Here is a 14,708-nt window from a genome sequence, read left to right as displayed (position 1 = left end):
CAGGTGTCACGAGGTTACGGATTGAGCCCACCTGCTGTTCCCCGGCAGGAATGGTCAAACAACAATTGTTTGTGCCTGAATCGTGTTCGCCTGAGATTTCGCTGACCAAGAACCAGAGAGACGAAATAAGAAGTTGTAAAATACGGTGTCTTCTGAGATCTAGGTAAGCGACCAATGTTTGTAAATAAGTTGTCAACTGTAGCTAGTTAGCTCCACAAGGTGCGCTCGGGCTGCTATTATGCCACAGACTTGGCTAGAAGGGATCCAGCTTTTGTCAAGTTAACGTCAGACTTTACATTTAATAGTAGGTTAGAATAATTTACGCAGCAGGTTAGTATAATTATGTTAAGGTTAGGAAAAGGGTTGGCGTTAGCTAAAATGCAAAAAATTAACTTTTGAATTCAATTTGACAAAAGATGGATCCCGTCTAGCCATGACCTTATCCCACCTTCTAAACTAGAGCAGCTAGTTAATTAATTCGATTCTCAGCTCTAAACTGGAACATGCTATCCATGTAGGTCAGCGTAATCTATTTAAAATATAAATACGTTTCAATTCAACTACGGTTATTTAGAAGCATTGCACTTGCATACAACACACCCCAAACCCACGGCTATATTTGCAGTGTCTTGAAAGATATATATATATATTGGTTATTATGGTGATTTACAGTGGTGTAAAAATACTGCATTTTTGGGGGTATCTGTACTTTACTATTTATATTTTGGACTACTTTTACTTCACTACATTCCTAAAGAATATACTCGATACATTTCCCCTGAAATCCAAAAGTACTCGTTACATTTGAATGCTTAGCAGGACCAGAAAATGGTCTAATTCACACAGTAGGGATGAACATCACTGGTCATCCCTACTGTCTCTGATCTGGGGGACTCACTAAACACATGCTTCATTTAGTAAATCATGTCTGAGTGGCGGAGGTGCCCCTGGCTATCTATAAATGTTTGCTTAATATAAGGAATTTGAAATTATTTATAATTTTACCTTTGATACTTAAGTATATTTTAGCACTTACATTTAATTTGGATACTTAAGCTTATTTAAACTCTTAGACTTTTACTCAAGTAGTATTTTACTGGGTGACTTTCACTTTTAATTGAGTCATTTTCTAATAAGGTATCTTTACTTTTACCCAAGTATGACAATTTGGTACTTTTTTCCACCACTGGTGATTCATGAGGCTACTATTGAAATTTAAATTGGCCTATTAGCAGTCATGCAACTATGGCCACACATTACCTTTTGAACTTTAGGTTTACATCAGCAAGTTCAGAGCTGGTCCAACATCAACATTGTTGATAGGAAAGGGGAAGTGATACGTTTAAAAATAGTTTTGTTTTAAACTGCCACATTGGTTACTTCTTAGTTGATTACCTTATTATTTAGGCTTTTAGGTTTGTCATTGTTTTACTACTCTGCATATATACCCCCCCCCCACCCCAACATCAGCTTTCCCCTTCCCCCTTCCCATCATCAGCTCTCCCCTTCCCCCTTCCCACCATGGCTACCTCTATGGACCAGTCCACTCTTCTAGAAGACGAGCTCACCTGTCCCGTGTGCTTGGACCTGTTCCGGGACCCCCACCTGCTGCCCTGCGGCCACAATTTCTGCCTGCTGTGCGTCCGCCGGCTCAAATGCCAAGCGGAGCGAGGCCGCTTCCGTTGCCCCGAGTGCAGAGAGAGCCACCGCTGCTCCACGACCTTCCAGAAGAACTTTAAGCTCGCCAACATCGCAGACGACTTCCGCTGCAGGGGACGGGTATGTGCTGTCTGGGGGCTGTATTCATAGCCTATAGGCCCCACCCAACAAACACGCTACCTCTCTTCCTCTTCCTTTCTCTATGATGTCCAGGCAGTATCGTCAAGACAACAACAACCAGACAGCAGCCCGACAACAGCCAAGACCCCCGTGTCCGTGCCGTGTGACTACTGCTCTCCAGGGGACACTAGCGAGGCGGGTAAAGGGGAACCTGGGGCTGGAGTGGTGGTAGAGGTAGCGGTCAAGACTTGTCTGAAATGCGAGGTGTCCATGTGTCAGGTAAAGATCTGAGAGGCATCCATAATTTTAGCATCCATAATTTTAGCATCCATAATTCCAAATTCACCCATGGTAAAGCACTGGGGAGCAGAAATATTCCAATATTCTTATTCTGTTATCTAAGCACTCTTTTTTTTGCACAGCACCAGTATTCTCAACACATTCAAGTGTTGGATGTGCATAACACCTTTTTTTTTTTTAAAGCTTTGTTTTACATTACATTTTCAATCAGCAGGTAAGTCAAGACAAACATGAACTTTTTCTTCATTTTGTCCATTTCAGGAGCACGTGAAGCCCCACCTGGAGCTGCCTGCGTTTAGGGAGCACCCCCTGACTGAACCCCTGGGGGACCTGAGGAAGAGGAAGTGTCCTGAACACGATGAGATGTACCGCTACTACTGCATGGACGACCGGGTGTGTGTCTGCAACGCCTGTACCATCGAGGGGGGCCACGCGGGACACACCATCAAGACCCTGAAGAACACTATGAAGGATCTGAAGGTAACAGGTCTAAAGTTATAAAACCTCTAAAACAGTGAATAGGTTAATGACTGTGTGTTTAAGTCACGGGCACAACTTTCACTGGGGACAGGGGTGACATGCCCCCACCCCACACATTCTGAAATTGCATTTTTGTCCGAGGCAAATGTCTGCTTTAGGACCATGCGGACGCCTCTGAGCGTGTTGGAGTGTTTATCTGACTGGATACCCCCACTTCTAAAACCAAAATTGCACCCCTGGTTTAGGTTACATATCATTATGGAGGAGTGGTAGAGTTAAGAGAGGTCTCTGTTTGTTGGTCTACTGGTCAGGAGGGTGATGTACAGGACTAAATGAAGCACTCTAAAAATGAAAGACCGTCACTTAGAACACACTCGCACACAATAAGTATGTACTCCCTATCACTTTCGATCAAACAAAAGGTACACACACAAAGAACACACCTCTATACTCTAGACGAGGCCTCCACAGAATGGCAATTGATGAGTCTAGAACACAGGTGAATGTCATTGTCACTGCTGTTGTCTGACATGGTTTAGCGAATGAGAGACAATGAGTGAGTCCCAAATGTCACCCAAAACCTAAATAGTGGGGAAGAGAGAGATCCAATAGGGCTCTGGTCAAAAGCAATGCACTATAACGGGAATAGGGTGCCATTCGGGACTGTGACAAAACATAATGTGATCTCACTGTTTGAATGAATTGTTCAAGCTGCTTCCTGAAGTGACTTGTCTGAACCAATGTGAAAAAGGGAGACATTTCCAGTTGAGTTCACCATTTACCCTCACTATAGTCTTGTTGTCATAGTGAATGTAATCTATCTCCCCTCCCTCAAACCCACTCTCTCCCTCTGTTTCTCTCTCTCTCTCCCAAACTCCCTCTCTGTTCTCAGGGCTCTCTGGAGAACCAGCTACAGAAGGTGGACAGGAAGCTGAACAAAGCAGAGAAAAATCTCCAGGAGCAAAAGGAACAAGAACGACTGAACAAGGTGATATTGCTGATCTAGGATGAGGGCAGCCGGTGATTGTCACGCAAATAACTGCCGGTCTCACGGTAATTGACCGTTAATTAACATAAACACATTTCCCATCTCTTGGCTTCTATGCATAGCCTATAAGCCAATGATGCAGAACTTTGGAACATCTACATAAAAAGTTAATATAGCCTACACAATCACAATAAATCCATTATTTATTTTAGTCTAAAGAAAAATGATATGAAGAAAATTAAGTGTTATTTCAGAAGAGCATAATCTGAGTTGTCTTTGTTAGGCCGTGATCTGGCTATGGCTGTGGGCTACCCTAGTTCATTTAGCAGACGAGATTTGTTTAGAATTCCGTGGCATTATTTTATAGTGTGAAAAATACAGTTGAACATAGCTGAATAAAATAGGAGTGCGCACATGGGCCTATTCTGTGTTGAGCGGTTAACAAAGAAACTGTTCCTCCTATATGCTTCATTTAGAGTTATTTATGCAACTTTAGTTGTTCTACAAACGTTGGGCTATATGTTTTGATTTTTAATATATTCTAAGTCACATCAAAGGCATGAGCTCTGCTTTGTTTATTGCTCGGGCTGTACACACTTAATCAGTCTCTCATTCACAATTTAACAAGCACTTGATAATGCCCCGAATTTCCCGGCCGCATCTACTTTGTGTGGCCGTAATGCCCCCTAAAAAAATGTAATGCCCCCCCCATGCATTCTTTTGGCCGTTGTGCCCTTGTGCTGAATATAATATTTATAATTCCCTTCTCCCAGCTTCATGCTCCAAAGCACCTCACTCACATGGCTCTCTCAGATTACTCAATTCTTATTGGCCAATGCCCGTCACGTGATCGTGTCTTTCTCACAGGCTAGGTGCATATTAAAAACATTAGAATAACTGTCCACATTTACTTTTTGGCATACTATTCTTGATTTAATCTTGTCTTTACATATACTAAATTATATAAGTGTGAAATTAGTTCTGATTTAGAATGGACCATTATCATGCACCTGTCTCGAAACAGGGGCAGTGGGAAAACATACATGTCATCTCTGCTCTTAAATAGCAAATGGAAGACTCTTTTCACGTGGTTCATTTTCATGCCAGCCAGTGTGTTCGATTAGATTTTCGATTACATTTGCATTGATGTCAGAGTGATTAGAAGGACAGTAGAGGCTACTAATGACCATTAGCAACAACAGAGTTTGGAGAAGCCTAATTACAGTGAGTAAACTGTCACATGAAATGTGACTGCCATCATGACTTGTGACCACCCGTGTGGCGTTAATATGCTCACCGCAACAGACCTATCTAGGATCAGTTTTGCATTTAAGATTGTAATGAACAAGATTATGGACAGGTGTTCGCACCTGATCCTTGATCAGCACTCCTTCTTGTTTACAGAGCTGTATATATTTTTTTTTATTTGTTGTATTAAAAAAATATATATATATATTTAATCTATTTTCATGTCTGAAGATGAGGAAACTTTTGATCACTGATTAGTTTGTTTTTGGTTAAACACACACCTACCTCTCAACCCTCTCCCTCTCTCTGTGCAGAGGTTCCTGGAGGACTCAGACCAGGGGGTCACAGCCTTGGGAGAGGTGTTACAGGTCCACTTGGAGGGCTTCCTCACCTCCCTCAGGGACTGTTCCTGCTCCCACGGGGTCGAGTGTGGCCCCAGCATCCAGCGGAACATAGCCAAGGCGGTCCAGGACCAGTCCCGTCTGCAGGATGTCCACAGTGGCATCCAGACCCTTGCCCAGGAGAACGACCCCTTCCGCTTCCTAGAGGTCAGTGTGCGGATGAATTGATATACATGGACAAATGGATGTGCCTTTAACATTCTTTTTAAAACCGTCCTGCTGTTCCTAAGTAGCTTTATTGTTTTATTTTCATTAACTAAATGTTATACTTTTTTTGATGGGGATTGGAAAAGATGCAGACAATTACATTGATGCAAGCCACAATCCCTGCAATAGTAAAGCTGATCTACCCCCCAAAAATAAAAATAAATTAAATAATGAATGATGTTATTCTTTGCTTCTCTGATTTGCTGTTTAGGCATACAAGTCATCAAGCAAAAAGTAAGTGGGTTGTGTGTATGTCTCCAAATGTCTATGGGTGTTGTGCCATTTGCAGTGTGTTTGTACGTGTGTGTGAGCTATGTCTATGGGTGACATTTCATTTGTAATGCGTGTCTTTCTCTCTCCATCTGTCTATGGGTGATGTGCCATTGCTAATGCGAGTGTGTTTGTGTGTGTTTGTCCCAGTTTCTGCAGGCAGTTGAAGAAGCCTCTGTTCCACCCAGAATGCGCTTGTGTGGACTCAGACGGTCTGGCCGAGTCCATGGAGGCTAAACAGGAAGACTTCCTCACTGAAGTACACTCTCACATCTCTCACCTCATCAATGAGCTCTGTAAGTAACAGACTGGTGTGTGTGTGAAAGGGTAGAGGGAACAACGCTGTCGCACGCTCCTCTTCTCTGTTTCATCAACAAAACCAATAACAAAAGGCTCTGAGGCGAACAGTGGCACATTTTCACCAAATGTGGATTCTACCTTTAACAGTTTTGTCTTCTACCAGGTCCCGTAGTCCGGGAAGAGGAGGACAGCGGAGGAGAGGAGGAGGATGAAGATGATGACGACAGCAGTGATGGCGATGAGCAAGAAGAAGCTGAGGAGGAGATGAGGAGTGAGGAAGAGGAGGCTGTACACGACCAGAGTGAGTCATCAGACGAACTTTACAGTCCCGAAGGGCAGGAAGACGAGGAGGAAGAAGAAGAGGAGGAGGAAGAAGAGGAGATTCATTCAGACTGATGAAATGACTTCCATTTAAGTCTGATTTTCAGTCAAAAAGTCATGCATTGATGTCAGTGGGAGAATGTGTGAAAAGGCTACTTTGGATTTTTCCATAAATTACCAAAATAACCATTTTGGGAAACCTTTTAAATATTATACATCAATCTTTAGAAGATGAGCTGTTTGAGTGCATCCCAAATGGCACCCTATTTCTTATATAGGGCACTACTTTTGACCAGGGCCCTATATAGGCAATAGGGTGTCATTTGGAACAGAGACTATTTTTTTTTTTGCTCAAGATTATACTGTAATAACTATACACTTGAAACTGGGCTTCTCATTCTAACCTCATACGTTCTTTTTTTTGACTAGAGCACTTTATGTGCCCAACCTCTATTTTGTAGACCTGGGTTCAAATAGTATTTGCTATATATATTTTTTTAAAGTATTTTTTTGATTCTCAGGAAGATGTATTACAATGTGTTTATTATTTGATGGCACTTTGATAAATAATTATACATAATATAAATAATTGAAAGGTATTGCTCTGACCACTTGCAGAAATGTATGTCTTCATAAACTACAATGGGCTACCTGACTAATTATACACTATTATTGCATTTAGTTAGCATGGTCCCAGATCTGTTTGTGCTGTCTTGCCAGCACCAATATGAATGACCATCAGAGTTGGCAAGACAGCAGAAATAGATCTGGGACCAGGCTAGCATTTAGGTGTTCATGTGTGACCAGACAAATGTGAATTCTGATTGATGTGAATTTTATACCAATGAAAGTTAGATGATAGACTTGTGGATGAGTGTGTGAAGCGTGGGTGTGTTTTTCAAAAGCTGTTTGAAAGTTATGTAAAAGTTGGTGAGCTATATGTTTATCAGTCTATCATTTTAATAATTAATTGTTTTATGGTATTATGTTTCATCAGTTGCATGCCTGGGTTGTATTCATTAGGCACCAAATATATAACAGACTGAAACAGAGAGAGCTCTACCAGCACTGGTCCAATAAGTAGCCCTTGTTGTCCTTGTTGTCATTTGGAAAAGGTGTGCACTAATGAACACAACCCATGTCTCATGACTTGTAGTTCTGAGAAATATTTGAAGGCCTACTTCTAGTGGTTGTAGCAATAGATAACTTGTTAGTTTAGACATGTTTTGTATCATTATCAATTTGCACAGTTCTGCAAAGAACATAGTGGAAAAAACTGCTTTTTTGTCCTGCAAGGGATTGAAAAAAAAAATGTGATCTGAAAAATCGATAATATTTTGGGGGGATTTTCATACTGGTGATTTTGAATGTGGTAAAATTGTAATTCTATCCAGCCAATGAACTCAGCATGAATGTTATTATAATAGCACATTGCATTGATATTTATAATATTTCATTGGCTTCTTTCAGACCCCCTATTCTTTTACATTACTGTCAAATTGCATTTGGATTGTTAATTATTTTCTTCCTTTCACTTTTATGAATTCTTGAAACTGTAATTCCAAGAAATGTATAATATGTCAGCCTGACCTCAAAGATGTAACATAGTAACTGCAAATCTGTGACACAAAGGTTAAATAAAAAAATAATACCCATTAAACCTAGCGGTTAAACAGGGAAACAGTTTTTCCACTGTCCTTTTTTCCCATAAGGGATTTTAGAAACACAATAAGGGCTGTATTTCATGTAGGCTTACCTTGGTGTAACGTTTTGATAACAATGTAAATCTTTTGAGGACCAGATTCATTTTTATCAATATATTTGGCTCTATTTACTCTGATTCAAAAATGATAATTCACACTGGAGTAGACTTCATGTAAAACAACAAATCCCTGCAAGCTCCTGCACGTCATCTCTAGCTGACATCTTTGCTAACAGGTATTGTGTCAATTTAAAACTTGCACAAGACAGTTCACAGAATTGTCCATTAAAGAAATGTAGCCAAATGATCCATTACAACATTTAACTAACATTAGATAGTTAATCCAGAGATTCTTACTTTTGCCTCAAATAGGCTCTTACAGATCATCATGGCATTTGTAGTTCTTTATGATAGCCACATCATCAGCTAATTAGCGTTTTTTTTTTTTTTTTTTTGGGGGTGAATACAGAAAATAAACATCACCTTGTCCTAGAGAGATTTACATGGCTATCAAAACATAACACCAGGCTAAGCCTACATGAAACACAGCCCTTGTTTAAGTGTTTCTAAAATGAATGGTGGAAATACGATTGGAACAATCTCCCTGTTTGATCGCTGGGTACTCATGCTGTGGTAGTCTATTTGTATGATATGTTTGGTATGGTTACATAAGACAGAAGGTTACTTAAAACATCTTAAGGTTCTGACCCTTTTTTTCTCAATTTGCTGCATTTGACCATTAAGCCAAAAACAAAAGGAGGGTGGTTGGCCTGGGAGTATGGGTGGGTGTATAAAGTGAATGTTCGAATCACATCACAGACAATTTTAGCAACATTGCAACTACTTAGCATGTTAGCTAACCCTAACTCCTAAATTGAACCCTAAACTTAACCCAGCTAATGAAACAGCTGGAGGCAGGGCTTTCTCCTATCGAGCTCAATTTTTATGGAATGGTCTGCTTACCCATGTGAGAGATGCAAACTCGGTCTCAACCTTTAAGTCTTTACTGAAGACTCATCTCTTCAGTGGGTCATATGATTGAGTGCAGTCTGGCCCAGGAGTGTGAAGGTGAACGGAAAGGCTCTGGAGCAACGAACCGCCCTTGCTGTCTCTGCCTGGCCGGTACCCCTCTTTCCACTGGGATTCTCTGCCTCTAACCCTATTACAGGGGCTGAGTCACTGGCTTACTGGTGCTCTTTCGTGCCATCCCTAGGAGGGGTGCGTCACTTGAGTGGGTTGAGTCACTGATGTGATCTTTCTGTCTGGGTTGGTGCCCCCCCTTGGGTTGTGCCGTGGCGGAGATCTTTGTGGGCTATACTCGGCCTTGTCTCAGGATGGTAAGTTGGTGGTTGAAGATATCCCTCTAGTGGTGTGGCGGCTGTGCTTTGGAAAAGTGGGTGGGGTTATATCCATCCTATTTGTCCCTGTCCGCGGGTATCATTGGATTGGGTCACAGTGTCTCCTGACCCCTCCTGTCTCAGCCTCCAGTATTTATGCTGCAGTAGTTTATGTGTCGGGGGGCTAGGGTCAGTTTGTTATATCTGGAGTACTTCTCCTGTCCTATCCGGTGTCCTGTGTGAATTTAAGTATGCTCTCTCTAATTCTCTCTTTCTATATTTCTCTCTCCCGGAGGACCTGAGCCCTAGGACCATGCCTTAGGACTACCTGGCATGATGACTCCTTGCTGTCCCAAGTCCACCTGGCCGTGCTGCTGCTCCAGTTTCAACTGTTCTGCCTGTGATTATTATTATTTGACCATGCTGGTCATTTATGAACATTTGAACATCTTGGCCATGTTCTGTTATAATCTCCACCCGGCACAGCACAGTAGTACTATTACACTCAACTGAACGACTTGATTAGTTTAGTGTTAGCTAGCTACATAGCTGTCTTTGTATCCAAGATCATTGTGTAGTTTAGAGTGTGTAGTCTTGGAGTGATTATCTTAATTTACCGAGGTTAGCTAGCCAGCTATTTGTCGTCCTTAACGTAGGAGACTCTGCTAGCTAGCCAACAGATAACAGCTAGCCAACGTCTACTGAATTGAACTCAACAACCCGGTCGCACTCACAGGTAGTATCACATTTTCATTTCATTTCATTACAGTACAACGGTTTGATTTGTTTGATCGTAGCTAGCTACATAGCCGTCTTTGTATCAAAGATAATTGTGTAGTCTAGAGCGATTTTCTAGGTTAGCTAGCCAGCTATTGCCGTTCTTTTAACGCAACGTAACGTAAACAACACTGCTAGCTAGCCAGCTAGCCCCCGAATAGCAGCACTGCAGAAACTATTACACTCAACGGAACGACTTGATTAGTGTAGTGTCAACAACGCAGCTACTGCCAGCTAGCCTACTTCAGCAGTACTGTATCATTTTAATCATTTTAGTCAATAAGATTCTTGCTACGTAAGCTTAACTTTCTGAACATTCGAGACGTGTAGTCCACTTGTCATTCCAATCTCCTTTGCATTAGCGTAGCCTCTTCTGTAGCCTGTCAACTATGTGTCTGTCTATCCCTGTTCTCTCCTCTCTGCACAGACCATACAAACGCTCCACACCGCGTGGCCGCGGCCACCTAATCTGGTGGTCCCAGCGCGCACGACCCACGTGGAGTTCCAGGTCTCCGGTAGCCTCTGGAACTGCCGATCTGCGGCCAACAAGGCAGAGTTCATCTCAGCCTATGCCTCCCTCCAGTCCCTCGACTTCTTGGCACTGACGGAAACATGGATCACCACAGACAACACTGCTACTCCTACTGCTCTCTCTTCGTCCGCCCACGTGTTCTCGCACACCCCGAGAGATTCTGGTCAGCGGGGTGGTGGCACCGGGATCCTCATCTCTCCCAAGTGGTCATTCTCTCTTTCTCCCCTCACCCATCTGTCTATCGCCTCCTTTGAATTCCATGCTGTCACAGTTACCAGCCCTTTCAAGCTTAACATCCTTATCATTTATCGCCCTCCAGGTTCCCTCGGAGAGTTCATCAATGAGCTTGATACCTTGATAAGCTCCTTTCCTGAGGACGGCTCACCTCTCACAGTGCTGGGCGACTTTAATATATATATATATACTCACAAGGCAGGCAATACGCTCGACCTCATCTTTACTAGATGCTGTTCTTCCACTAACCTCATTGCAACTCCCCTCCAAGTCTCCGACCACTACCTTGTATCCTTTTCCCTCTCGCTCTCATCTAACACCTCCCACACTGCCCCTACTCGGATGGTATCGCGCCGTCCCAACCTTCGCTCTCTCTCCCCCGCTACTCTCTCCTCTTCCATCCTATCATCTCTTCCCTCTGCTCATACCTTCTCCAACCTATCTCCTGATTCTGCCTCCTCAACCCTCCTCTCCTCCCTTTCTGCATCCTTTGACTCTCTATGTCCCCTATCCTCCAGGCCGGCGCGGTCCTCCCCTCCCGCCCCGTGGCTCGACGACTCATTGCGAGCTCACAGAACAGGGCTCCGGGCAGCTGAGCGGAAATGGAGGAAAACTCGCCTCCCTGCGGACCTGGCATCCTTTCACTCCCTCCTCTCTACATTTTCCTCTTCTGTCTCTGCTGCTAAAGCCATTTTCTACCACTCTAAATTCCAAGCATCAGCCTCTAACCCTAGGAAGCTCTTTGCCACCTTCTCCTCACTCCTGAATCCTCCTCCCCCTCCCCCCCCCCCCTCCTCCCTCTCTGCAGATGACTTCGTCAACCATTTTGAAAAGAAGGTCGACGACATCCGATCCTCGTTTGCTAAGTCAAACGGCACCGCTGGTTCTGCTCACACTGCCCTACCCTGTGCTCTGACCTCTTTCTCCCCTCTCTCTCCAGATGAAATCTCGCGTCTTGTGACGGCCGGCCGCCCAACAACCTGCCCGCTTGACCCTATCCCCTCCTCTCTTCTCCAGACCATTTCCGGAGACCTTCTCCCTTACCTCACCTCGCTCATCAACTCATCCCTGACCGCTGGCTACGTCCCTTCCGTCCTCAAGAGAGCGAGAGTTGCACCCCTTCTGAAAAAACCTACACTCAATCCCTCCGATGTCAACAACTACAGACCAGTATCCCTTCTTTCTTTTCTCTCCAAAACTCTTGAACGTGCCGTCCTTGGCCAGCTCTCCCGCTATCTCTCTCTGAATGACCTTCTTGATCCAAATCAGTCAGGTTTCAAGACTAGTCATTCAACTGAGACTGCTCTTCTCTGTATCACGGAGGCGCTCCGCACCGCTAAAGCTAACTCTCTCTCCTCTGCTCTCATCCTTCTAGACCTATCGGCTGCCTTCGATACTGTGAACCATCAGATCCTTCTCTCCACCCTCTCCGAGTTGGGCATCTCCGGCGCGGCCCACGCTTGGATTGCGTCCTACCTGACAGGTCGCTCCTACCAGGTGGCGTGGCGAGAATCTGTCTCCTCACCACGCGCTCTCACCACTGGTGTCCCCCAGGGCTCTGTTCTAGGCCCTCTCCTATTCTCGCTATACACCAAGTCACTTGGCTCTGTCATAACCTCACATGGTCTCTCCTATCATTGCTATGCAGACGACACACAATTAATCTTCTCCTTTCCCCCTTCTGATGACCAGGTGGCGAATCGCATCTCTGCATGTCTGGCAGACATATCAGTGTGGATGACGGATCACCACCTCAAGCTGAACCTCGGCAAGACGGAGCTGCTCTTCCTCCCGGGGAAGGACTGCCCGTTCCATGATCTCGCCATCACGGTGGACAACTCCATTGTGTCCTCCTCCCAGAGCGCTAAGAACCTTGGCGTGATCCTGGACAACACCCTGTCGTTCTCAACTAACATCAAGGCGGTGGCCTGTTCCTGTAGGTTCATGCTCTACAACATCCGCAGAGTACGACCCTGCCTCACACAGGAAGCGGCGCAGGTCCTAATCCAGGCACTTGTCATCTCCCGTCTGGACTACTGCAACTCGCTGTTGGCTGGGCTCCCTGCCTGTGCCATTAAACCCCTACAACTCATCCAGAACGCCGCAGCCCGTCTGGTGTTCAACCTTCCCAAGTTCTCTCACGTCACCCCGCTCCTCCGCTCTCTCCACTGGCTTCCAGTTGAAGCTCGCATCCGCTACAAGACCATGGTGCTTGCCTACGGAGCTGTGAGGGGAACGGCACCTCAGTACCTCCAGGCTCTGATCAGGCCCTACACCCAAACAAGGGCACTGCGTTCATCCACCTCTGGCCTGCTCGCCTCCCTACCACTGAGGAAGTACAGTTCCTGCTCAGCCCAGTCAAAACTGTTCGCTGCTCTGGCCCCCAATGGTGGAACAAACTCCCTCACGACGCCAGGACAGCGGAGTCAATCACCACCTTCCGGAGACACCTGAAACCCCACCTCTTTAAGGAATACCTAGGATAGGATAAGTAATCCTTCTCACCCCCCTTTAAGATTTAGATGCACTATTGTAAAGTGACTATTCTACTGGATGTCATAAGGTGAATGCACCAATTTGTAAGTCGCTCTGGATAAGAGCGTCTGCTAAATGACTTAAATGTAAATGTAAATGTAAGAGGACTGGCCACCCCACATAGCCTGGTTCCTCTCTAGGTTTCTTCCTAAGTTTTGGCCTTTCTAGGGAGTTTTTCCTAGCCACCGTGCTTCTACACCTGCATTGCTTTCTGTTTGGGGTTTTAGGCTGGGTTTCTGTACAGCACTTTGAGATATTAGCTGATGTACGAAGGGCTAGATAAATACATTTGATTTGATTTTGATTTACTGTTAGCTGCAACTGTTAAAACCGGTTAAAACAGTGTAGCCTACAGCAATTGTTGCATTTGTGAAATTATTTTTGATGTGATGTGAAAGTGTAGTGATTTCTGTTTCCAGAACCGTACCGCATTTGATAATAGATTCGCCTTTAGATCAGGGGTGAAAATCTGATATCAACTTTGGAGGGGACAATTACAGGAAATTTTCTCAAGAGCAATTCCTGAGGGACACACCAAAAGTAGTGCTGTAACACATAGCTTACATTGTAATATGTTAAATGTATATTGAGGAACCATAATTACTACTACTGGATAATTGATAGGTACCGCAGTTAACTGAAGGGTTGTACCAATTTGTTCAAATGTTTAAATTATTATAAGACTACTACTGGATAATAGTTATAGCAGTGTTCCTTATCAGTCCAGCATGTATGCAGGTATTTGTATTTACAACCAGCAATATGAAGAAAGGCCAGTAGGTGGCAATAGTACTGTACACTGCATGGGTGCAGTTTTTGTAAATACAATGAACATGTTGTGATCTCATCTAATAGAATCTCCATTGAGAACCATCACAAAGTTGGCCTTTTAATTTGACCTTTTCTGATATTTATATAGTCTTATATAGTCATTAAATATGTCTACTACAATATTTTTACAAGAACAAAAAGCTCAAAATAAGTAGTTCTAAAAGTGAAAGAACTACTTCAATGAATAACCAAAATATCCTTCAAAAATACTTATTTATTGTTCAGTCAGTGTCTCAACTCTTCAAACAACAACTATGGACAAGTATATCACACAAAGTATGCCATTTTAAATAAAATAACAAAATAAATAATTAGTAAGTGTACTGTAATAATATTATTATTATTATTATTATTAGTAAGTGTACTGTCATGTAATAAAAACTGAAAACTACTAAACAAAATAACAAATATCATACTATACACCAGGGGTTCTCAAACAGGGGTCAGTGGACCCCTAGGGATCCCT

At 43.6% G+C, this 14,708-nt stretch overlaps 1 protein-coding gene across 2 annotated transcripts; it reads left to right on the top strand.

The window, feature by feature from the left end:
* Nucleotides 1–13: 13 nt before the first annotated feature.
* Nucleotides 14–8,405, top strand: zgc:92594 (uncharacterized protein LOC436996 homolog). 2 transcript variants are annotated; one of them, XM_035753425.2, is made up of 9 exons: nucleotides 14–163; nucleotides 1,499–1,779; nucleotides 1,873–2,058; nucleotides 2,341–2,559; nucleotides 3,452–3,547; nucleotides 5,110–5,343; nucleotides 5,615–5,637; nucleotides 5,824–5,969; nucleotides 6,137–8,405. In XM_035753425.2, the coding sequence occupies exons 2-9, from the start codon at nucleotides 1,522–1,524 to the stop codon at nucleotides 6,367–6,369; spliced, it is 1,395 nt and encodes a 464-aa protein (XP_035609318.1). In that variant the 5' UTR covers nucleotides 14–163; nucleotides 1,499–1,521; the 3' UTR covers nucleotides 6,370–8,405. The 2 variants fall into 2 exon arrangements, with proteins under 2 accessions (XP_035609318.1, XP_035609319.1); XM_035753426.2 differs by having other exon boundaries at nucleotides 18–163; nucleotides 1,471–1,779.
* The last annotated feature ends 6,303 nt before the right edge of the window (nucleotides 8,406–14,708 follow it).

This window comes from Oncorhynchus keta, chromosome 35 (genome assembly GCF_023373465.1).
Source record: "Oncorhynchus keta strain PuntledgeMale-10-30-2019 chromosome 35, Oket_V2, whole genome shotgun sequence".
NCBI lineage: Eukaryota > Metazoa > Chordata > Actinopteri > Salmoniformes > Salmonidae > Oncorhynchus > Oncorhynchus keta.
Note: the sequence above shows the minus strand (reverse complement) of the source record. Positions and strands in the feature narration are given on the sequence as shown.